Source organism: Gallinula chloropus, assembly GCF_964237585.1.
Source record: "Gallinula chloropus genome assembly, chromosome: Z".
Taxonomy (NCBI): Eukaryota; Metazoa; Chordata; class Aves; order Gruiformes; family Rallidae; genus Gallinula; species Gallinula chloropus.
The window spans coordinates 74141292-74165232 of NC_140089.1; the positions used below are offsets into that span (position 1 = coordinate 74141292).

At 42.0% G+C, this 23941-nt stretch overlaps 1 protein-coding gene across 1 annotated transcript in view; it reads left to right on the forward strand.

Annotated features, from left to right (window-relative positions):
- Positions 1-6418: 6418 nt before the first annotated feature.
- Positions 6419-23941, forward strand: part of PLCXD3 (phosphatidylinositol specific phospholipase C X domain containing 3) — a gene marked incomplete at both ends in the record, with an annotated part of 84385 nt that continues 66862 nt past the window's right edge. Inside the window, one exon of the mRNA XM_084278872.1 lies at positions 6419-6521. Coding sequence (XP_084134998.1) covers positions 6419-6521 — 103 coding nt within the window. The remainder of the gene's footprint in view (positions 6522-23941) is intronic.

Consider the following 23941-nt stretch of genomic DNA (forward strand, 5'->3'; position numbering starts at 1 on the left):
CTTTTAAGTAACATTTACTACAAAACATGAATAGTTTAACTGGATTTTGCTCTTTTAAAAATAATCCTACCAAAAAGAAACAAGAACTACATAATAGTGCATATGTGCTTCTCAGTCATAGCCAAGATCAATTACAAGATGTCATTCTGAACATCTTGATGGTAAAGAAACGGTTGTAAAATCTGAGAGTCCCTTTTTATAGCATTCAATTTCCATACTTTAACAAATAAAAAAGTACTTTACTATCTACTTAGAAATACTATTTCCCTCTTATCCCTCAGTTGCTAAATAGTCTGGTAGGCCTGAACTAATCCTAAATGGCTGATATATACAAACTGATTGCATCTTCTATATCTGATGGTCTCCTGTAAATTCCTGCAAACACTATTCACTTCTGATTATATCATTCATTTCATTCCTGCTGCCTTCACTGATTCTTTTCAGTGTATGGATTGTCTTTTCTTACCACTATGTGAGAACATAATAAATGTTGTCTTTACTTTTTTTTATATTGATTTAGCTCTGTCTTTCATTTTAAAGGGTTTTTACCCTACCTTGAATGTTCCTACTTTGTTTATGTTAGCTGCAACCACAAAGCAAGATTTCAGCATCCATACAATCTGAATTCTTCTGGAGTGCATTGTCTAGTATCACACTGATTTTTTGTGATGAGTTCAGTGAGATTGGTTAAAATTTTCTATCCAACCCAAGGGCTCTGTTATCTGACAAAATTATGTAGAGTCATGGGACTATCAGACTGCCTTGAAAGTTTTCCATTCTTTTTTGCTGTTGCTGGAAAACCTAAAATTTAGGAAGTTGGTTTTGGGCTTTTATTTCTTGTTTACCAAAGGTGGAAATTTTCACATTGGTAGTCTTTGGGACCACACCAACAGTACGTTGAGTGGCTACATGGATTATGATCAGCGGTGAATCTTGCTTCTGCATTGCTAGTGGAAACTGCACTGCTAAACTAGTTCATTTTGCTCCTAGTTTTATTAAAACATGGTTTTCTACCTTGAGAATGTACTGAAATTCATATGCTTAAGCAAGATTTCCCTGCTTGTTATTTACCAGGCTAAAAGTAGGGCCTTCAAGTCACAGAGAAAATGTTCACAAACTTCTATAGAAAATTTTAAAACATTTTGAGGTCTGTTTAGAAATATAAAGCAACCTCTTTCTCATCCTTCCCTGTACTGAAGTTACAACCTTTGCTGTGATTTTATAGCACTGGTTAGAAAATAGGTCCTTTTATGTTTTGTCTTTGCTGCTCTTGGTAATGCAGTAACACCAACAGAACCAAACTTGTTTGCTTTTAACCAGGCAGGAAAAGTAGAAACTGCTATCCTTTTAAGCGAACACCTTGGGTGAGAAACAGTATTATTTTGCATGACAAACTTAGAAAAGAAAAAAAAAAAACAACCCACAACACTATCCCCCCTGCAAAACCAATATTGAAAAATATTCTTCAGAGAGGAGTAGCTGCAGTGAAACTGATTTCCACCTGAGGACTGAATACAAATATTAGCATTTATCTTGTAGCCTCTTTACATCAAGTTTCCAGAATTTGGTTAATGATGATAGATTCATAGATTCCTAGCATCACAGAATGGTTTGGGTTAAAAGGAACCTCAACGCCTACCTAGTCCCAACCCCCTTCCATGGGCAGGGACACCCTCCACCAGACCGGGTTGCCCAAAGCCCCATCCAGCCTGGCCTTGAACACTGCCAGGGAGGGGCAGCCACAGCTTCTCTGGGCAGCCTGTGCCAGGGTTTTAATATGCATTAAGACACCTGTACTCCCTTGTGTCTTCTGTATATTATTGTAATGTCTCTGTACTGGTTGTAAAGTGTACAATAAAACCATATAATCTTTATATTTACTCATCCTGTTCACAGCCTCTGTAGTTCACAACAAAAAATGGGGCTAACATTAACATTCTGACATTTGTCAGCTGCCCAGAACAAATATGTCTCTTTTTCAGAATCAGTATCAGCATCATCAAGAATGCTCAGATTTTCTTAGTAGAGAATAACAAATCAGAGTGCAGAACAAACCACATTTTCTTTTGCCTGAAAAGCAAAAATAAGCATTCTTTCCCATAAAAAGAGGAAAAGTCTATTTACACTATTTCTACAAGGCTTCTTTTTCTGTATGCTCAGAAATGTTGTAAGCTGTTTTGACACGATGAATACTGCTAAATGGAGATTGCTTAATGAATGCAAGGTGAGGTTGTCAAAGTAGCCAGATGAAGTACAAAATGACAACGGAAACACTTGTCACCTCTTCTATTCACCTATATGGACATTTAAAAAAGTATCTTCTCTTATTCAATCCATCCACTTTGACTCTTTACGATTACGTGTGCTTGCCTTACAGATAAAAATGACATTTTACACCTGTTAGCCATGAACAGTAAAAAAAGCTGAGAATAAGGTGGAGCCAGTGTGTTGTCAAGTAACAAGAAGAGAATGGGAACTCAGCTGCAGACAACTGGAAGGGCTTTGCTGCCCATATGTGACTGATGGCATCATTTCTGGATGAGGAATTGGTTGGGTAGTTGCACTCAAAGAGTTGTAGTCAACAGCTCAGTATCCAAGTGGAGATATGTATCAAGTGTCATTCCTCAGAGATGCTTTAAATTTTAAGCTGAAAAAGGGTAGATTTAGCTTAGATATTAGGAAAAAATCTTCTCTATGAAGGTGGTGAGACACTGGAACAAGTTACCCAGAAAAGCTGTGGATGCTCCTGGATCCTTGGCAGTGTTCAAGGTTGGAGGAGACTTTGGGAAACCTGATCTGGTGAAGGGTGTCCCTGCCCATGGTAGTGGGCTGGAACTAGATGAGTTTTGAGGTCCCTTCCAGCCCAATCCATCCTATGATCCTATGATTTAAAGCAATGAGAGAGGCTAAGGTGGGATGGCAGCCAGGATTTGTTCTGAAAAATTTCTATTAATAGAAATGGGCAGTAAGAAGGAAGAAGAGAACAAACCTCAGAAGCAGAATCCACTGAAAAATTTCAAATATTTAAACAATAGTGATTCTTCTGTTCAAAGTCTCATTTTGAATTCATTAACAACAGATTTAGAGTAGTCTCTAAATAAATCAGATATAATAGGAAAATTACAGAGAGGCAATGCCCCATTAAGCCTTTTTTTTTTTTTTTTTTACCTTTCAGAGTGGAATGTACTTTATGTAATTTAGAGAAAAAGATCCTGTTACTCTTTTGTTATTCACATGATTAAAATAGATGCCAAGGATATATGAAAAGGCAAAGTATCTGACTGTTAAAATGCAGAAGTATAACAGTGAGTGTTTACCATTAAAATGCTAATTTTTAAGAGAATAAAAACAATGGAAAGCCTTTTTTAACAATTCAATTAATTTTGAGTGCTGAAGCGACATTCTTACTGGCTAAATTACTCTTGCTTTTTTGTTCCATGGAAGCAGAGGTGTCACTATTCATCCATGCTCTTACAGCCACAGACTGGAGAGAACACAATGCATGATGAAGGGATAGTATGATTTCAATTTTCCTTCTCTTCATGGCATCTTCACTGAGCCCAGCATAGCTGAGAAGAAAAAAGCAAAGAGGGTATTTTTCAGTATCTTGGCACTGCCTTTAATTTTTGTGGCATGTGGTCTCTTTTAAGCTTTTAAAGCATTTGATTCCCGGAATCCACTTTTTTTTGACAGTTCAGACTTGGTCTGTGTAGGGATTTCAGCAATTTGACCAAAAATATAATTTTTGTTCTTTTACTGTCCTTAAATAGGAACACAAGATTTTATGGATGCTCTGAATTTGATTTACAGGCTGCCACTGTTTATAAAACAGTTAAAATTAGTGAAATTGCAGGTTTGAGCTAAACCAAAATAAACTGTTCTTCAATGAAGACAAGCAAAGAGCTTGCTCTGGTTTTTATCAAAGTCTTCCCAAGCAGACATCTAAACAAGCATGCAAGCTTCAAAACACTGAAAAGCTCCAAAAAGCTACATTTAAAGTCCAAATTTCCACATAAATGTTTCTTCAAGTAGCTGTATAAATCCTTCCTGCTTTCTGTCCCATAAAATCTTCCTCTCCTATCCCACTTCCATCCAAATTAATTAAGCCTGCATTCCCAGAAGTTCATAGAGACCCAGTGACAGATTTTAAACCTGCTATCTTCACAATTACAGTGCACTAGAAACAATGGCAAGCCTCTTTAAAAATTATTAGTGTGAGCCACGTTTGAGGGAACTTGTTTTTACACAGCAGAGGATCCACAGTTTGAAAATCCAGATGATTAAGAATCTCACTTTGGGCATTAAAAAAAAAAGCAAGATACAGAAGGTCTAATTATTTGTGGAAGCAAAGGCTAACAAGTGTTTAGTCAGCCCAGAGAGGGACATTTACAGTTCTCCAGTAAAGTAGAAAGCAAAACTGAGACCTGGAATGGTATCAGATAGCTTAGGTGTTATTATAGATAATAATACATTTTAAAATGACAAGATTTTGCTGGTATTTGCTTTATTCTGCCCTGAGCTACACTGAAAGCTTTAAAGACTTGAAGAGATCAACAACAATACTAACAACACGTTTAACCTTTCAAAAAGCTGTATGGTTCAGTTTTATCTCAGAAAAGATAGAGCACATAGTGGAGTGGATAAAAATCCAGCTTCAGTTTTGCAGGTTACCAGTGCAATCCATTAATAACTCTGCCGCTTAAACCGATTTGATCCAGTCATGTTGATATAAACATTCAGTGCTCGTTACTCAAATGCGCTTTAGAAATCTTCCATCTTTTTTACTACGATTTCTTCATGTCCTTTGAAGATGATGTGAAGTACCATCCACCATCTTTAGGTCACTAGTGGGTTTTATGTCTTTGTATCCAAAATGGGGATGAATCTTTTTTTTTTCTTTCCACTTTTACTAATAACAATAGCTTTGGAAGTGGCAGATTAGCACACTAGTTGGAAGGAAGTGATACTGCAAAAAATAAACCTGTCTCATTAACAGTTTGCTTACTCCTCCCCCTTTTTAATGTACTACTTAATTCAGATTCAACATCTCCCCCAAGGTCAACCATCTGTTCACATTTCCCCAGTCAACCCCCCCTTAAGAGCAATTTCTATTGCAAAAAGTGAGTCAGCAAAATTTCCTTTTCCTAAATGTCTCAGAAACATTCACTTATTTTCCAAGAAATCTCCCCTTTATTTTATGGTTGAAGGAAGAGCTTTTCTTCACACTTACTCTAAAAACTTGGGCAGAAAAAAGAGAGTTGTTTTTATTAGCCACTCCTTGCATTTTTATCTCTAAGGCCAGTTGTTACAGAAGATGTTGAGTGTGAACAGAACCTACAGGACCACAGCTCACCCCCCTAGGAATTTAAGGTGAACTGATAATTATCTTGGCTCAGGTGTGGCTCTCTTTTGGCATTGTCTTTGACACATCTGACAGGTGAACCTCCACACTTCTACCAGCAGCTTTGACAGAAAACAGTCATACTGAAGTCAAAATGTCAGGCTTGTTCTAACAGTTCAAGATGGCTCACAGAGCTTTACCAGGTACATTCGTTCACTGATCTGAGGCAGGAATGGGAAGTCTTTGTTAATGGCAACATTGAAGATGCTTCTCCAAGACAGGTTGAGAATGGGAATGGAAGGTAATGCTTTGGATCATCTTCAAAGGACAATGAAAGACTATCACACACACAAAAATTAAGATCTCCAGGGAGTGCTCAAGCAAAGATCAATGGTTTCTTTAATGTGAGTAACCCACTGCAAACCACCAAGTTTGTACCAGAGACACACAAGCCTGCCGCAGCAAGCGGCTGTCCCGGCAGCGACGGCATTTCACCAGCTACTCGCCCAAGGTCAGGGAGGTTATTGCAAGGTCTCAGGGCTGGCAGGAGAACAAAAGCGCTCCTAAACGCCATCCCCGGAGCAGACGCCTTGCTGTCTGCAGCTCCGTGGCTGTGGCTGAGCTCTTGGGTGGGCTCGGCTGCCTCCAGCCGTCCCGGGGCGACGCTGATGGGGCTGAGCCGGCCGGCCGGAGAAGGGCCGGTGCAGAGGTGGCTGCGGCCCAGGGCCTGGGCCGTGCCCTTGCTCCTTCACCCGAGCCCACTGCGTGGGGGGGCGGGTTCCCCATCCCGAGAGCACCGGGCCGCGCCGCCAGCGATGCCGCCCGGCCTGGCCAGCGCACACCGCTGAGAAGGGAGAAGGCAGCACCGGCGGGCAGGCCGGCGGCCGCAGCCGCCAAGGGTCTCACACAACCCGGCCCCGCGCCACAGGGAGGTGGCCGGGGGCAGCGCCCGGGCTCGGCGGGGCGGGGGGAGGCGGTGCGGGGCGGTGCCGGCGGGCGGGGCCGGGCCGGGCCAGGCCGGGCGGGTGGGTTGGAGCGAGCGGCACCGGCGGGAGAGCGGTCGGGCACGGCGGCGGTATGGCTTCGTCGCAAGGGAAGAACGAGCTGCGCTTCGCCGACTGGATGGCAGCTCTGCCCGGCAGCATCCACCGCACCCCGCTCACCAACCTGGCCATCCCGGGTAGGTGCGCCCATCTCCCCTCCCCTCGCCGCGGGCCGGGATGCGCCGGCGGAGCGGTTAGCGCCTTTCTCGTCGTGCCGCTGAGGCGGCAGCGCGCCCCGGGCTGCGCCGCTGTGGCTCCTCCTGGCATGACTTGGTGCTCCCGTGCGCTGCCTCGGATCGGAGCGAGCAGGGCAGACGCACAGAGAGGTTCCCGCAGGACGCGGTTCTTGCGGCCCCCAAAGTGTGATGAACTTGGCGGCGATGGCTGGCGGGGCGCGCGGGCCGGCTCTGTAATTCGTGCGGGAAAGTGCCGTGCCCCTGTGCCGCTTGGCTGGGGCAACAAGACCCGCTACCGGACCTGTTGTGTGAGCAAAACGCCATGTGTCGCCCGTGCCGCGTATCGCCCGGCGTGTAAACTTGTGTCGTGAGGTCGGGTCTGAAGGTCTGAGCTCGCAGGCAGCCGGGGAAGGATGGGGGGCTGCGGGATGCGGGCTGTGGCGAGGGCAGACAGGCTGCACGAGCGAGCGACTTCATCCCTCGCTGCCTTCGCAAGACACTCGCTCTCAGCGCTAATTTAAGTGAGACGGTTAATGGCAGGTCACAGGACTCTAACTCTTTCCTTCTGTGTGCTCTCCGCCAGTTTTTTTAATTGCAAGATTATATCCATAGACTTATCCAAAATGCATGCCAGAATCCAAAACAGCAATTGTTTCAGATGATTCCTAGTTTGAGGGAGCACCTCATTTTGCAAGATCTCTTTACCAGCATCCCACCCCCCTCTGATACGTCAAACAGATACAAGATCTTAGAGATGCTGGAGCTGTGAAGTCTCTTAAGCTCCTTATGAGAAATGTTAACTTCTTGCAAGTTTTGTGTAGCAGCTGCTGTTGTTACAGCAGTTTTTATAACCCCAGGCAAAGATATTTTTAAAGACAGTGTAACTGCAACTATTTGCAAGAATGTCTTTTCCATAGTTCTGTTTAAAAACAGGTGTGCCTTTTAAAAATCATGCATCTCTTAGTTTCTTACAGTTTACACAAGCTATGTCTAGTATTTTACTTGCTAAACTGTGGGATTGTTTCTTTTTTCTTTTCAATTGTTTGAATATATACAGTATAGAATTGTGTCACTGAAAGGCGTAGGTATCCAGCACCAGTAAATGTTATGTCAAATCATGGAGCTGTAAAAGCTCTTGGCGTTGATAACTTTTTGTTAACCTGCAAGCAGTGGAATGTTCTTGCAGAATATCAGCTGTGATGAGAAGTTTGTTTGTGAACCGTTGGGCCTTTACAGACTTTTTCTTGGTTTTGATAAGATCACGATGAAATTAACATGCATCCATATGCCAGAAATTGCCTTAGATATGCACCACCTTTAACTGGCTATGTTGATGAAGCCTGGTGAAGCTGTTACTAGTGCATCTATCTCATCAAGATTTCTCAGTTACTTCCTCATAGCCTCTTTGGAAAATACGGAACAGTTTTTCACAGTGGACATTTTTAGAGCTTTGGCAGTAATAATAGAAACTTTCACACTTAGTTAACAAGTTTAAATAAAAAAATGAGCAACATAAACCTAAACAAAATCAAAACAAACCTAAACCTACAAAACAACCTACTGTGGACCGTAAGTGATGGTTAATCCCAGTACAGCATTCAGCAGTGGGCAAATTCTGCTGCCTGTAACTGCAGAGATTGACCCCTTGCACTGGTGGAAGGGTTTTGTTCATGTAAGAGAGATACACAGACATGCTTTTTGTGAAATTAACAGCAAAACTTCTGTGATTTGAGTGGCATAGTGTTAAGACTATTGAAACTTGCCCTTCTTGTAGTGTAAATTGACACAAACCTCACTGATGTGCATATCTCCCTTTTAAAATGCCAGCTTTGGTACAGAGAGCCTTAGGAGGAGGAGAGCAGTATATTTCATGTGAATTTGTCCATGAGGGAGCCTGGCACACGGGCTGTATCAGTGCAGTTCAAGTATTACCTGGTAAGGGTAGGTTTATTGTTCTATTCAATGTACAAAGTGGAAATACATAATATTATACAAAAGCAAACACAGGATTGGTTTTATCCTTTAAGAAGAAATAACCTTTGAGACTTTCATAATGTTTCTTTGGAAGTTTCCTCCCATATGACTACAGCTGAACGCTAATGCTATCTGTGTGTAATAGCTATTAACGTGTAACTGCTATTCAAGCAGTTGATGCAAGGGATGTGTAGAACCCAAAACCTCCTATGTTAAATCTTCATATTTTTAACTGTTTTAACATATTTTATGTTTTAACATATTTTTAAAACTGTTTTGGAAGCTAATGTTTAATTATTAAAGTATTCCTAGAATTACTGCTATATAATGTAAATAGCATTTTGTTTCCTTTTTTTCTTCATACCTGAAGAAGTTAACAGTACATTTTTATTTTTTTCAGCAGGATGTAAACTTCCCTTGCAGCAGCTGGAATACTGATTTTGTACCTTCTTTCAGCAGGATAGAATTCAGTTCTGGAGCCAGAGTAATAGTCCAAGGCTAATATTGAAGAAAACAAACTATTAGCTTGAAAATGTTAGAATGAATTTTCCAAATTACTGTATCATCCCTTATCCAATACAGAGGATGTTCCAGTAAATCAGGGGAAAACATATTGTTGTTTTTATTAGAAATCATTAGTACATTTCTCATTGTTAGAAGGAGTGCTTAGAACTGAAGTGATACACTCTGTTGTCTTTACAAAGACATGCATATAATATTTGAACTGTTGCAAAGAGAAGCACAAAAACTTCAGTCATGATCATATTTAAATAATACCATTGAAGATCTGTTATGTACATGATATGCTTAAAAACATAATCGATCATACTCTTTTTTCCCCTTTTTTTAATTGGTCAGTTGTTAAACTTATTTAAGGACAAATTTATACTATTTATCAGAACTTACACTTCCATAATCAGTGCTGCATTTTGTTAGTATTCCAGTAATTTAATTTACTCGTTTGATTCTCTGCAGTTCAAGTCAGGTATTTTTGTTTTCCTAAAACCAAGAATCCAGCAGAGAAGGCAAGGATACACCTTGTGCCAGTGTTGTCAATCAGAAACTTTTCCATTTGGATTTCTTCCAAAGATGAGGATGATGCGTTATACCACGATGTTTACTTCTTTCACTGTGCCATGTCTGTGTTCTCTTGCACTGAAAATGGCAGGTTTACTTTAAATGAAGCATACTTGCAGCAAATAATAGTATACATTATTTGGAAGTAAAATAATCTCTTAGTTTCCAGAAAATACCATGCATATTTAATATCCTATTGCTATGACAATTAGAACAATGGATGTATTTTGAGGATTTCAGCCCAACGTATATGTCTCCCTAGTGTTTTCAAGCTGCCTCTTGTTGAAAGATCTGCCTAGCTAAGTCACGGCAGTCTGATGAAGAAAAAGGTAGATGATTGTGGATTACTTTTGTTTTTGGGGAATGGGTATCTTTTAGTAATTGGTAAAATGTAGTTTTGTTCAGTGCCTGTGCCTCTTTGACCAGGATAAAAAAAATAGGGTTTTTTGTGCATAATGTACATTTATAGATCTAAGACCCCAAGTTGAGGCTAGAAGGTGAGATATAGAGAGCCAATGTACTATGGCATGTTAGTGCCCTCTTCTTAATCTGGGTTGACGATATGAGCTATGTGCAATGCAGTAAAACAGACATCAGTAGGCAGCATTTCCTTATGAATTGATCCACTTACAGATCAATTAACTTTGACATTTGAGGATCAATTGACGATGAGGATCACAAGTCAGCAGGAGAACACCTGAATTCCAGCACCAGTAAATTGGCCTCACCAGAGCCCCAATTTAGATGCTTCCATGCAAATTCAAATGCATGGGGAATAAACAACAGGAGTTGGTTGGGCATGCCTGCCTGCAGGGCTGGGATCCTATTGGTGTCACAGAGATGTGGTGGGATGGCTCCTGTGGCTGGAGTGTTGGGATGGAAGGATACAGGCTCTTTAGGAAAAACAGGGAAGACACGGAGGGGCTGTCCCCCTCTGTCAGTGACCAGCTGAAGCTCCATCTGGGGATGGATGAAGAGCTATCCGAGAGTTTATGTGTAAGGATTGAAGGGAGGGCAGGGACAAGAGACTCTTTAGTGGGCATCTGCTACAGGCCACCAGACCAGCAAGACTGAGTAGATGAGGCCCTCTATAGACAGATAGGAGCAGCCTCGTGTTCACAATCTCTGTTCCTCATGGGGAACTTCAACCATCCTGATATCTATTGGAGGGACAACATAGCAGGGTACAAGCCTAGAGGATCTTTAAAGGTGCCTTCCAACCCACACCATTCTATAATTAGATGGTTGCTTAATGTAGTTCCTGAAGAGGAATGCACAAGGCATAGCTGGTTTCTTTTTTTCTCAGATAAGATTTTTTTTTAATTATTTTGACCTATATCTCTTTGTCCATCAGCCAGAAAACAATTACTAGCCACAGCAGAGATGAAATTGTCTCATTTTACATAAGCATCTCGTGGCACGTACATTTTTTTTATGCCACTAATCTTCAGAATGAAGTTCTGAGACTTGAAGTTTGTATTTCCCACTATCCCACCATCATGATGTTTTGTAAAAAAACTAACAAGACCTCATAGAGAATTAGTTTACAAAAATAGACAATGTCTGTTTCTGTCAAAGATGTACTAAGATGACAGAAGTGGTACAGGGAGACTTGGGAGAAGCATGCATGTTTCTGTGGCTGGAATATTTTAGCCTTTTTGTGAATCACAGCACTGCAAAGGTAACACAACAGCTCTGTTTCAAAGATTTTAAGTTTCTGTCTTTCATTGTAACACCTTGCTGATGTTATTACAGTCGTTCTTGGGCAGACGCTTTTCATTCTCAGCCCCATGGTGAAATTCTCTCACCTTAAAAATGTCTTTCATATTGGTTACATAAATACACAATATTTTAAATGCTTACATGTTATCAGGGAGTTGTTTTTTAATTTTGAGCTTGAACAGTTGATAGATTGTATATTCTTAGAATGAAGAGTGATTGTGAAAAGCTTGGGACCTGTTTCATCCTTGTCCGTCCATCAGTGGTGAACGGAGCACCTCTGCTTCACTTGCAGGGGTCTGATTCTGTACAAAATTACCTGTAACCTAATGGTGCAGGTATACTTATAAACCTACAATGAAGGTTGCCCATTAGCTTTTGACAGTATGTGGAAGAACTGTTTCTTTTTCCAATGCACTCTGTACTCTATTTCTGTGTTCTTCAAATAGATACTATATGCTTTATTTTCTGCTCAGAAAATAAGAAGTTCTTCCCTAACTTTTTAGGATAGCTCTCTTCTTCCTTGTTTATACTGCTCTTAGATGCAGAACTGTCTGCTGGCCCTGCCCATGCTAATGTGTCATTTCAACCCTTTTAGAAGTAGTTGTGTGATGCAGTTTCTTGTGGCATTCACCATTAATTTTACATGTCATGACATGTTTCTAGCAAGCACAGAATGAAGCTGTTTGGTTCCTCATACTGCCATCAAAATCATCAAACAGTTCAAGGCTTTCAGTTACTTGCCCATCTGCTATAAGAAGTAATTTGAAACTGCTTTTGCTTGGTTTCCCAACAGGAGCTGTTTATTTAATCCAGCAATCTCTGTCCACTCTGTCTCCTGCGGCTTAGTTCCAGCAGAGTTGGCTTCTTCTCTGACCTGCCTCACATCCTGCCACCATGGCAGGTGCGGCAGAGGGACTGGCTTTATTGCCATCTGGAATTATTTCTCTCTTTCCACCTCGTTGAACTTCTGTTTCATTTCATCTCTTGGCTGAAAACTTAACTGCTTTGTATATTCAAACTGCCCTTCTGACAATTTTTAACTTCGTGTTTTGTATGTGTTTTATGTTTGGTACCTTCCTGCAGTCCTTGCTACACTGTGACGTGTACTGTGTCTGTCACACAAAATGATACTTGCTTTGAAGAAGTTCAGACATACTTAACTATGCAAGTAATTAAAAATGCTCATATAAAGTAGGCAAAATTATCGAGTCCCTAACTTTAAGCCCCTTAAGACGGTTATGCAATGTTTTTCACAGCTCTGCATAGAGATATTAATTGAAACTTTAGACAATTGATTAAAAATTGATTGTATAACTTCAATAAATACTGTTCAGATTTAGTGAACAGACTTGTGTTTAACAGTTCTGCTCTTCAAAGAGCAGCCAGTTCCAGGGAGAATGACCTCTATGTCTGTCTTGCCCTTTCTTCAAAAGAGGTACAAATAATAGGTGCCTAATTTGTGAATAGATCTGTTTGTGCAGTCCATACAGTAAAGATTTTGATCCTTTAAGCAAAGAATACAATTTGGAAGATGGATGTTTCAAAATAGGAAAATTTGGGTTTTAATCTAAACTTTTGCAAAATTGAATGTTTTTCATTTGACCTACTGTAACATGCTTTGTTTAATCTTATATTTTGCATTATTTTGAACAGCTGTATGGTATCAAATAATAACTGTACAGAAATACTGAAATTCTGGGGTAAGTCGATGTAAACAAATGAAATTAAACCCTTCTTTTCCCTTCTCAAGTAGCCTGTCAGAAGCAGGTATTAGTGATTTCCTCTGGGGGATCGCCATCTATGAGAAGGCCTGGAAGGATGATTCAGTGAACTACCAGCCTGTCAGTCTGGCCTAGGTGCTGGTGAAGGTTATGGAGAAGATCAGTTTGAGTGCCGCCATGTGGCATGTACAGGACAACCAGGTGATCAGGACTTTGTCAGCATGGGTCTGTGAAGGGCAAGTCCTGCTTGACTAACATGATTTTCTATTGCAAGCTGACCTGCTCAGTGGATGAGGGAAAGGCTGTGGATGTTGTCTACCTAGACTTTAGTACAGCCTTTGACACTGTTTCCCACAGCATTCTCCCACAGAAACTGGCTGCTTATGGCTTGGATGGGTGTTGTGTTTGCTGGGTAATATACTGTCTGGATGTCTGGGCCCACAGGGTTGGTGGCTGGTCGCAAGAGGTGCTCCCGGGGTCTCAGTACTAGGCCCAGTTCTCTTTAACATCTTTATCAATAATCTGGATGAGGGGATGGAGTGCAGCCTCAGTACAGATGACACCAAGTTGGGTGGGAGTGTGGATCTATTTGAGAGCAGGAAGGGTCTGTGGAGGGATCTGGGCAGGCTGGAATGATGGGCTGGGGCCAGTTGTATGAGGTTCAACAAGGCTCTGTGCTGGGTCCTGCACTTGGGTCACAACAACCCCAGGCGGCGCTGCAGGCTGGGGGAAGAGTGGCTGGAAAGCTGCCTGGTGGAAAAGGATGTGGGCATGTTGGTGAGCCAGCAGTGTGCCCTGGTGGCCAAGGATACCAAGAGCATCCTGGCTTGTGTCAGAACTAGTGTGGCCAGCAGGACTAGGGCAGTGATGTCCACCTGTATACAGCACTGGTGAACCACTTGAGTGCTGCATTCAGTTTTGGGCTCCTCACTACAAAAAAGACATTGAAGTGCTGGAGCATGTGCAAAGAAGGGCAATAAAGCTGCTGAAGGGTCTAGAGCACAAGTCTGATGAAGACCTGCTGTGGGACCTGGCGTTGTTTGTGCTGGAGAAAAAGAGCCTGAGCAGGGATGTGAAAGGAGGTTGTAACAGGTGGGTGTTGTTACTTGGGAAAAGAGACCAAGTAACAGGACAAGAGGAAATGGCCTCAAGTTGCATGGGGGGAGGTTTAGATTGGATGTTAGGAAAAAATCACTACAGGTATTTAAAAAAATGTGTATATATGGCTCTTAGGGGCATGGTTTAGTGGATGACTTGGCAGTGTTAAGTAGCAGTTGGACTCAGTGATTTTCAATTTTTTTCCCAACCTAAAAGATTCTATGATTCTGTGATTCCAGTCATGAACAATCTGTGTTCTTGTTCTCATGTATTTATGCTTCTGACAGAAAACTGTTCCAGTTCTGTGAATGTCTGCAGAGTTAGACCACTTGAGGTCATATTTCACATTTTTGCATTAAAGGTTCTGTTTCCTCACTGGGCATAGATAAGCCGCAGAGAAACAGTTTGTGTTAAGAAGTGGTTCATTGATCTGGAGTTCTGAAATAATTTAACTTTTTTTCTACCATTTGCTACATGGAAGAATTGCTAAACAACAAAAAATTCAAATTGCAGTTTATAATACCTATAGTAACCCTTCTTAAATTTCATCTGTCCCAAACCTTTGTGTCAGAACTGAAGATCTTTCTTCCCTCATAGTGAAGTGAAATTTAACATATTGTTTCTTCTGCTTGGAAGTAGAGAGTTGGTCTTTTTCTGTCCATGTTAAAACCATCTCACAGTTTTCACCATGATCTAATTTAAAACAAATAACTTGAACAGTTTTAAGATGCTTTGCCACCTTTTAAAACATCTCTGTCCATATTATATAAAGTTTAATCTTTGTTTCATCTAATCTCTTATCTAGGTAGCTCGGATACCTCATGATCAAATATTTCATCTTAGTGTTTCCACTATGAAATACAATATTGCAGGATAGCTGGGACAAGAGGAAGGAGAGAAAAGTGCATTTCCTCAGTTGTGATTTCAGGCTCTGCTCTCCTCTGTCTGTGACACTTAGGATGTTTCAAACCATTGGAGATGTATGACATGTGCTGCTGCTATCAAGGCAAAAACCTATCTACTAAGTTTATTGAACTATAAATTTTGCTTGTGATTTAGAAAAGCTCAGATAAAGGGCACTGAACTGAACAAACCTGGCCTTTAAGTAAATTTTGTAGTTTTTTTTAACAAAACAAACTCCAGTGAGATGAATAGTATACTTTACTACTTTATGCTTTACCTTATTGTAGTACATTCATTTTCAATGTATTCATGTGTTGATAGAAGTTGTTTTGGTTTGTTTGATTTTTTTAATGTTATTAAACATTTGGCATGTATTGATACTTTGGCAGCAGTGTACCTTAGTTTTGTAACTACAATAGGTTGCTGAACCATGACTTAAGTGAGAGTAGGAAAAATGTTCAAACACAGGACTTCTGTGTTGGTATCCAATCAGATTGTTGGCTTAGGGCATCAAAGAGTTTTAGACCCTTGTTTTTGCTAAATCCTTTTGTTAAAAACTTGTGTTGTCTAAAAATGCAATACACACGCTCCAATATAAAAAAAATACACCCTTCAAACTAGTCTGGATGTTCACACCAAAGCCAAACATCATGTTTATGCATGATGAACCAGCGCACATCTGGAATCATCTTCTGATGTTTCACTAAGATGCCTTCCATTAAAGGGTAGAAGATAAATGAGGAATTTTTTGTAGTTTTCATGTTTTGTGAAGATGCTGTATAAGCTTAAAGAGGATGCTGTGTTTTCTTCATGTATGCCAGGGCTAGTAGTCTCAAGATGACCTCTGATACTGAGGCTGGCCTTATTCTTAGGTGAGCTGGATTAGAAAGTGTGCTCATGCATTGTGGAACATTTCTCTAACCCGCAGGCAGTGCTTTGGGAGAAAGACTTTGTTCTACACTAGAAAACTCACACAAGCTTTTGGTCAAGTGCTTCTCTCCAGCCATATGAATGCTACCCAGAAGCTGCTTTGTCAGCAGAGGAAAGTTTGAGTAGGTACTGATTCTGGTTGCTAGTGCAGGAATCCCAGCTTGGTTGCTATCTTAGGATTAGTCTTATTCTTTTGTATTAAAGCCCTTAAATTTTGCAAGACTATTTTTTTTAATTGTGTAGATCATGTTCACAAATACTGTCTTAGAAGCCATGCGAGCTGGGGAGGTTGTGTTCCATATATATCACATGTGCAGATGCATGTTTCCATTGTGTGATCCAAAAACTTTTTTTTCTTTTTGCATTGGTTCCCTCAGGCATAACTATCAGTTTGTTTTGATGTCTTAAAAGTGGCTTGTCTGTTTGTGATGGAGGGGATCAGGAGATCACTTTGAAGCTAATGCAGAAGACACCTGGCAGTTGTTTTCCATTGCTAGAAAGCAAGGATGATTACATTGGCACTATGTATTGCACTGCAGTAGGAGTGAATCAGTGCACTAGGGTGAGCTATGACTTGATTTTGAACAGAAATTCACAAGTTACTGTCAGTCGCGAAAAGGGGGAGGAGGGTCTTGGATGGAAGATCTCCTGAAAGGGGAGATCTAACTTGGACATTGAATAGTAGATGATGTGGGCTTGTCTGCATTCACCTCTGTATCCTTACTGGACCAAAAAAGTCCTTTTGGGGGGTTGCATCATCGGATCCCCAGAACGTCTCCACAGCTTATGTACTCTGAATTTAGCAGCACTCACTGCTTGTAAGTAATGGGCCTCAAAGTACATCCTAGGAGTCAGCAGTTGGGGGGGGGGGGGGGGGGGTGTTAGTTTTTTGTTTTGCTGGCTTTTGTATGGATTTTTTTTGTCAACAAACTGCTTAGGCCATGTAAGCATGTGAATCCAAGTCTGCCATTTTCTGTTTCCAGCAGTGTTTGTGCATTTTAGTGTTCTGTGGTGTTTTTTGGTGGGGTTGTTTTTAATGCTTCAGTTTTTCCCCAGCTGGTATACTTCTTTCACTGCCTCCAGGGTTGAAGTGGAGGCTTTTCCAGTGGCACATAGATGGTCCGTTTTGATGAACTTTAAAGCATTGCTTGGTTGGAATTCAGGCTTACTGTGCTTCTGATGCAAAACTGACAGGTTTACACTTTCCAGGAGGAAAGACTGCCTCAAGAGAGGCCTGTCTGGGATGGGAATGGGGGAGCACATGTATTTTTCACCTTCTAGTCATGCTTCAAGTCTTATCTAGTAGTGCAGGCTCTTGCTGTGAGAGGGAGTTGGACTCATGCCGTTAGGCAAGTGTCACTGAGTGTGCCTAGTGAGTGTTTTGAGAAACATTTTATAAGTTGACAATAAATAAGAAGAAATCAAGCCAGACTCTGTAATTTTTGGATGTAGCTGTCTTATAGGGGAAGCAAGCCAAGGAACACTGTTAATCACAGAAATATAGGGGTTGGAAGGGAGATCATCGGGTCCAACCCCCCTGCCAAAGCAGCTCCCCAGCTCATATTGCACAGGCAGGTGTCCAGACGGGTCTTGAATATCTCCAGAGAAGGAGACTCCACCACCTCCCTGGGAAGCCTGTCCCAGGGCTCTGTCACCCTCACTGTGAAAAAGTTCTTCTGCATGTTGGTGCAGAACTTCCTGTGCTCCAACTTGCAGCCATTGCCCCTTGTCCTATCCTCACAGTCCACTGAAAAGGGGCTGGCTGATTCCCCCTGCATCCCATACTTAAGATATTTATAAACATTAATAAGGTCCCTCCTTAGTCTTCTTTTCTCTAGACTGAACAGCCCCAGCTCACTCAGCCTTTCCTCATAGGGGAGATGCTCCAGGCCCTTAATCATCTTTGTAGCCCTTCTCTGGACTCTCTCCAGGAGATCCCTGTCTTTTTTATACCAGGGAGCCCAGAACTGGACACAATACTGCAGGTGGGGCCTGACCAGGGCAGAGTAGAGGGGGAGGATCATCTTCTTCGACCTGCTGGCCATACTCTTTTTGATGCACCCCAGGATCCCATCGGCTCTGTTAGCCACCAGGGCACACTGCTGGCTCATGAAGGACATGAGCAGTCTGTGAATATATGAATGCTGTTGCTTCTTGTATGTGAGAGGCTGGAATCCCCTTAGAAATGGCAGTGTGGAATATGGATAAAACTGGGATTTCTAAGATCAGTTGTAATGGACTGTCTGTCAACAATACAAGAACTGATAAAACCAGACACTGACTTGTTTGAGAGCTCGAAACGATACAGTGGTGGTACTTATGGGAAATGGTTTGCTTTTGTGCCATTATGTATGTGGCCCTATCTCATTCTCCCACTCTGCTGGGGTTAGAACAAGTCACTGAAAGGATGACTGGTCTGATGCACCTTATGACTTCAATTCCTAGCTGTTAAAGCACTTTCTATACTACAAAATTCTTAATTTGTAGTACAGAAGGATGTAGCCTCCTTTGGGGCTTCATCCCTTATAAAAAACAGAAGTATTCTGCAAAACTGACTCCAGTTTTGCAGGATATCTGTGTTGGTCCATGGATAAATAAACATAATGAGGATTAAACTGAGTTAGGGTTATGCTGTGTATGAGATCCAAGGGTGGAGATCTATGGCCAGGGTGAGAAGCCCTTTGATGAGGGAGATTAAAGTTGCAGTTAATTTAGCACCCTGGCATCTCCTCTGGCTTGTGTCAGGGAAAGGGCCTAAGGATGAGATGAGAATAAAGGTATATCCCCTCCATAAACATACCCCTGTATTCTTTAGTTCTGTGGATTTCTTGATCCAAAAGGTTGCATCCATATTGTAATGTTGTATAACCTCTGATGGACTGCCTGTTTTCCAGGGGCTTTCAAGGGAGAGCTGTGTCCTTTAGTCTGCAAATGAGGCTGGAGTGGGGACTTATCCTATTCTCTTTGTCTGAGGTTTGTATAGCCACGGGGAAGGGGTACAAGACGGTTTGTGACACTGGGTCACTGGTGGGAGTACGTGACTGGGGCAAGAGAGGAACGAGACAAGTTTGGGTCCTACCACTGGAACTGCTTAGGTTTTTGACACTGCTTGGATAGTGAATAGACCATTCAGAACCTGCACTGAGGATGGTGGATGCAGCCTTGAATGTCTCCTTCCCAACTGAGTCTTGTTTGTGGTCTCCTGGGGCTGGAGAATGTCATCTTCACTCTCCCAATTCTCAGTAATTTCTGGCTATTTACAGTCCATATAAATCAACATTTATCTTGTCTGGAGGAAACATATCTTTCTGAATCGCATGCGTTGTGCCACCTACCCTAGAGGAGCTAACATTTGTGGTGGCCTCTTTCCAACCCAGTCTTCTTCTCAAGTAAGTCTTCAGGCAACAATAATCCACCAGTGTTATTTTCAAAAATGGATTTTGTCTGTCTTTGGCATGGCTTTTCCAGATGTGCCAAGAGAGCGGTTTTCTTAATCTTTAAACCACCTCTCTACACTGTGAATTAGCTTAAATTATCTCAGAGACAGGGGAGGTGATAGTGTTTTGTTGGTTTAAATTTTTAATAATAGGATTTTTCATATTTCAATTGCCATTCATAAGTGCCGATAAACAAGCTTCATGCCTTGAGAGCAACTTCTCCAGGTCAAGTAAGAGCATGCCTTTTCCTTTCAGAATTGCTGTTGTCTCCAAGAGCATGCTGTTCTTGGAACATGGCAGGCAAGAAGCTAAATGTGATCCCTTTTACGTCACACTTTCCTTCAGGTGTCATTTCAGCTGTGTCTTAAGTGTGGGATAAGGCCAGAAATACCTTGTTAGAGTATATATAAAGCCAGTAGAAAAATGGGGAAGTATTCTTTTTAAATTGCAGTTAAAAGTAAGTGGGGATAGGCTGGCAGTAGTGTCTGCCTGTCTTAGATAATAGTTTGCGAACACCGTTTTAATCTCGGAGGCAAAGTGACGTGTTTTCAAAACTCCCACACACTTACGGGCAAACCAGGAAAGATCCAGGAGGGAGGGAAGGAAACATTATGCCTGAAGTAAGCTTTTTTCCCATGAGTTCAACCCAGTTCATGGTTTGGGTGGGTTTTTTCCTTTGGTTTCATTTTAGACAGTTTATTGGATAATAGAATTCACATTTTACCGGGAGAAATCTTGACATTAGTCTGATGAGTCCTGTTTTTCCCCCTGCCTTGTACCATGTGTATAAATGCTGACCTGTATGAAGTGTCACTAAATCAGAGCAGTATTTTTACTGCTGTATTTTTATTTTATGCACTATGCAGCATGGAACTGAGTTTGTCTTGGTTAGCTTTTGATAAATAAATTTCTCTGTGCAGCTGAAGAAAGCTATGCTGATTAGATGATGGGCTTAAATACAAACCTCTAAAATACCCAGTGCAACTCATCTGTCAGAAAGATGAGTACCAGTTTGTGCTGCTTCCAGTCTTCAAATGAACCATTATTAAATAGCTATATGAAAGAAAAAAAAGTCTTCACAGTGGAAAAAATCACATGCTTTACGACTCAGCTTTATCCAGAATTTCCATTGTCTTTGATTATGACCTAAATATAAGTTAGTGAGCAATTAGGGAAAAACAGGATTTGGGATTTTACATACCACACTTCGGAGTCAACTGACAGACACACTGTGATGACTAATAGTGTTAGATCAGGCCCTTAGTTTGTTAGCGAGTTAAGGAACATGCAGGAGGTAATAACATATAATCTAATACTTTTTGAGACAGTGCACTACTGAAATGCCACAAAGTAATGTTTGGTTTTGGTTTGCATTATGATGATACTGGAGCCAGCTGGCCTTTTCACAGACTTGCTGTTTTTTACTGTAAAATTAAGAAAATGAATGAGACTTTCAAATATTATTATAAATATATTTTAATATATGTTTTAATATTTAGGCAGCAGCATTTCAAAAAAACAAGCTAGCTTATTTTCAAAGTCTTAACAGATCTTTAAAGATGTTAATATAACTGAAGTCTGGAGAACTCTTGGGACAAGTAAAAGTTGTAATTTGTTTTTTGTTTGCCAGTTCAAATGCAGCTATCTGTTTGTGGAATCATTGTGGAATTGATATGCACATAGAAACAGAAAATATTCTCTAAGAAACAGCTTTAAAATGTCCACGGTGAATTTGAAGCCATTTATGATTGTTTCATGACAGCAGTATTGGTCTGTTTTCTGAAACTCTGGAACACCAAAGCTTTTTGTATCTCTTTTGAACAGCTTCTTACAAAAATCTAATCTTCTTCCTTTGGTCTCTGATCTCGACGGCATGTTCATGTCATGTTTCTTATGAACTGTGGGATAGTTTGAAAATAAGTAGTTTAAATAATACTGAGGTGCACGGGGAAAACAGAAGAGCAGATGTCAGAATCATAGAATCATAGGGGTTGGAAGAGACCTTGAGAGATCATCGGGTCCAACCCCCCTGCCAAAGCAGCTCCCCAGCTCATATTGCACAGACAGGCGTCCAGACGGGTCTTAAATATCTCCAGAGAAGGAGACTCCACCACCTCCCTGGGCAGCCTGTCCCAGGGCTCTGTCACCCTCACTGTGAAAAAGTTCTTCTGCATGTTGGTGCAGAACTTCCTGTGCTCCAACTTGCAGCCATTGCCCCTTGTCCTGTCCCCACAGAGCACTGAAAAGGGGCTGGCTGATTCCCCCTGCATCCCATACTTAAGATATTTATAAACATTAATAAGGTCCCTCCTTAGTCTTCTTTTCTCTAGACTGAACAGCCCCAGCTCACTCAGCCTTTCCTCATAGGAGAATCTCTGTGTGGATTTCTGTCTTGCTTTAAAGGTAAGGTCCTCGAGACATCACAGTGGAAGTGACTGGGTAACTTTGGTGTTAGGTCAGCTGAAATGTGCAACAGACATGTGTCTATATCAACGTGTACAAACACTGATGATTGGAGGTGATGAAATGGTCAGAGCATTGACGGTGTGCATCATTTAACCATCTCCATAGCCTCCATACTAAACACAGATTGTAAAGGATTAATATTCTGTATTATGACAGGATGTTTTCCATGTTTCATGGACCAGAAAACTAGATGGTTTTTCTTAAAACAGGAGAAGCTGAGGCAGGAGTAGGAAATAAATCCATGTTTTACAGATCTCAATTTAGTGATGACTTACCCTTTGCACCATGTTTTTTCCATAACAGTAGTATAGTTTAGAATTTATGTATTCTTCCCTGACAGTGAATTACAATGTTGTATAAGAGAGGACAAAGAGTTGATCCTGACAGCTGACACATTAGGTTTTGATGTCTTGTATGTGAGACTTGCGTGGTTTGCACTTTGTCATAACAGCAAAGAAGAGAAACATTTCCCCCAGGAAAGCAACACAAGTTCATCAGTCATCAGAGGGTGTGATGGCGTAGGAGCACTGGGTTGTATCACTTACCTCTGTGGTGGTCTCTGAAAAGAAGGACCAGTCAGAGGCGAGAGCAGGTCATAAGTGACTGTTGTGGGGATGGAGCGTGAACCGCACTAGATGAGGTTTCTGGCTTCAGTAGGAAATCAAAATGCTAGAGCAGCTTCAGCTAAATCAGAGGTTTTCAAGGTCTGCAGAGGAAGGACTGGCAGTGCAACTCGAAATTTGTTGATCACTCAAGGGTCTCACATTTTCTCATTGGAGTTATGTGCAAACACTGCCTCACGCTGGATGTTTCCTGGTGCCATCCAAAAGTACTGCTTCTTCCTCTTTCAGCAGGTGAACCAAAGCCACCAGCTGGTTTTATCTGTGTCCTGCAGTCACTTATGCATATGTGATGGTTTGACCCTGGCTGGAGGCCAGATGCCCACCAAAGTTGCTCTCACTCCCCTTTTCATCTGGGCAAGAGAGAAAATACATTGAGAGGCTTAGGAGTTGAGATAAGGACAGGGAGAGATCATTCTGCAACCAGCATCATGGGCAAAGCAGGCTTAACATAGAATAAAGGAAAGAAACTCTCTAATTTATGACATTGCCCTGCACACTCAGTGACATCAGAGTCAGATAATGAGAAGTGTGACCAGATCTTAAGGCACCTCCCTCCACCCCTCCCTTCTTAGCAGACTTCACTTTAGTCAGGATTTTACTCCCTTCTTTCCCCCTGTTGGGGCAAGGAATGGGGGATGGGCGTTTCATTGAGTTCCTTGAGAGTTGTTTCCCTTCTTAGCTGGGGGGAGAACAGGGGTATTCCTCACACCCTTCCCCTGCTCCAGTGTGAGGTCTCTCCCACAGGAGACAGTCCTTCACAGACTTCCTCAATGTGAGTCCTTTCCCTCCAGGCTTCAGCTCTTCCCCAGCTGCCCCAGCATGGGTCACTTCTATGGGGTGCAGTCATAAATCATAGAATGCCTTTCAGTCTCTCAGGCCCAGACTGCTCCAGCCTGGTCCCCCATGGAGTCACAAGCCCGCTCCAGCAAACCTGCTCTGGCGTGTGTGTCTCTCTCTCTCTCTTGCTCATCTCTGTGTCTCTGTCTCTCTCCACGGGCTGCAAGTGCTGGCAGAGGCTTGCTCCACTGCAGGTCACAACGTCTTCTGCATGTCTCCAGCTGCTCCAGCGTGGGGCCTCTCCACAGGCTGCAGGTGGGGTCTCAGCCTTTTCCATGGGCTGCAGGGGGACACCTGCTCCACCATAGTCTTCTCCACGGGGTGCAGGGGCATCTTTCTAGCACCTGGGGTGCCTCCTCCACCACCTCTTCACAGACCTTGGTGTCTTACATCCTCTCACTCCCTTCTCTGGTGGCAAAAAGTGTCTGCTTGCAGTTCTTTTTCTCCTAAATGTGATTCCCAGAGGCGCTGTGACCATTGCTGATGGGCTTGGCCTTGGTCATCACCAGGTCCAGCCTTGAGCGGGCTGGTGTTTGTTCTGTGGGGCCTGCAGAGAGCTTCTGGCTGCTCCTTGCAGAAGCCACCCTGCAGCC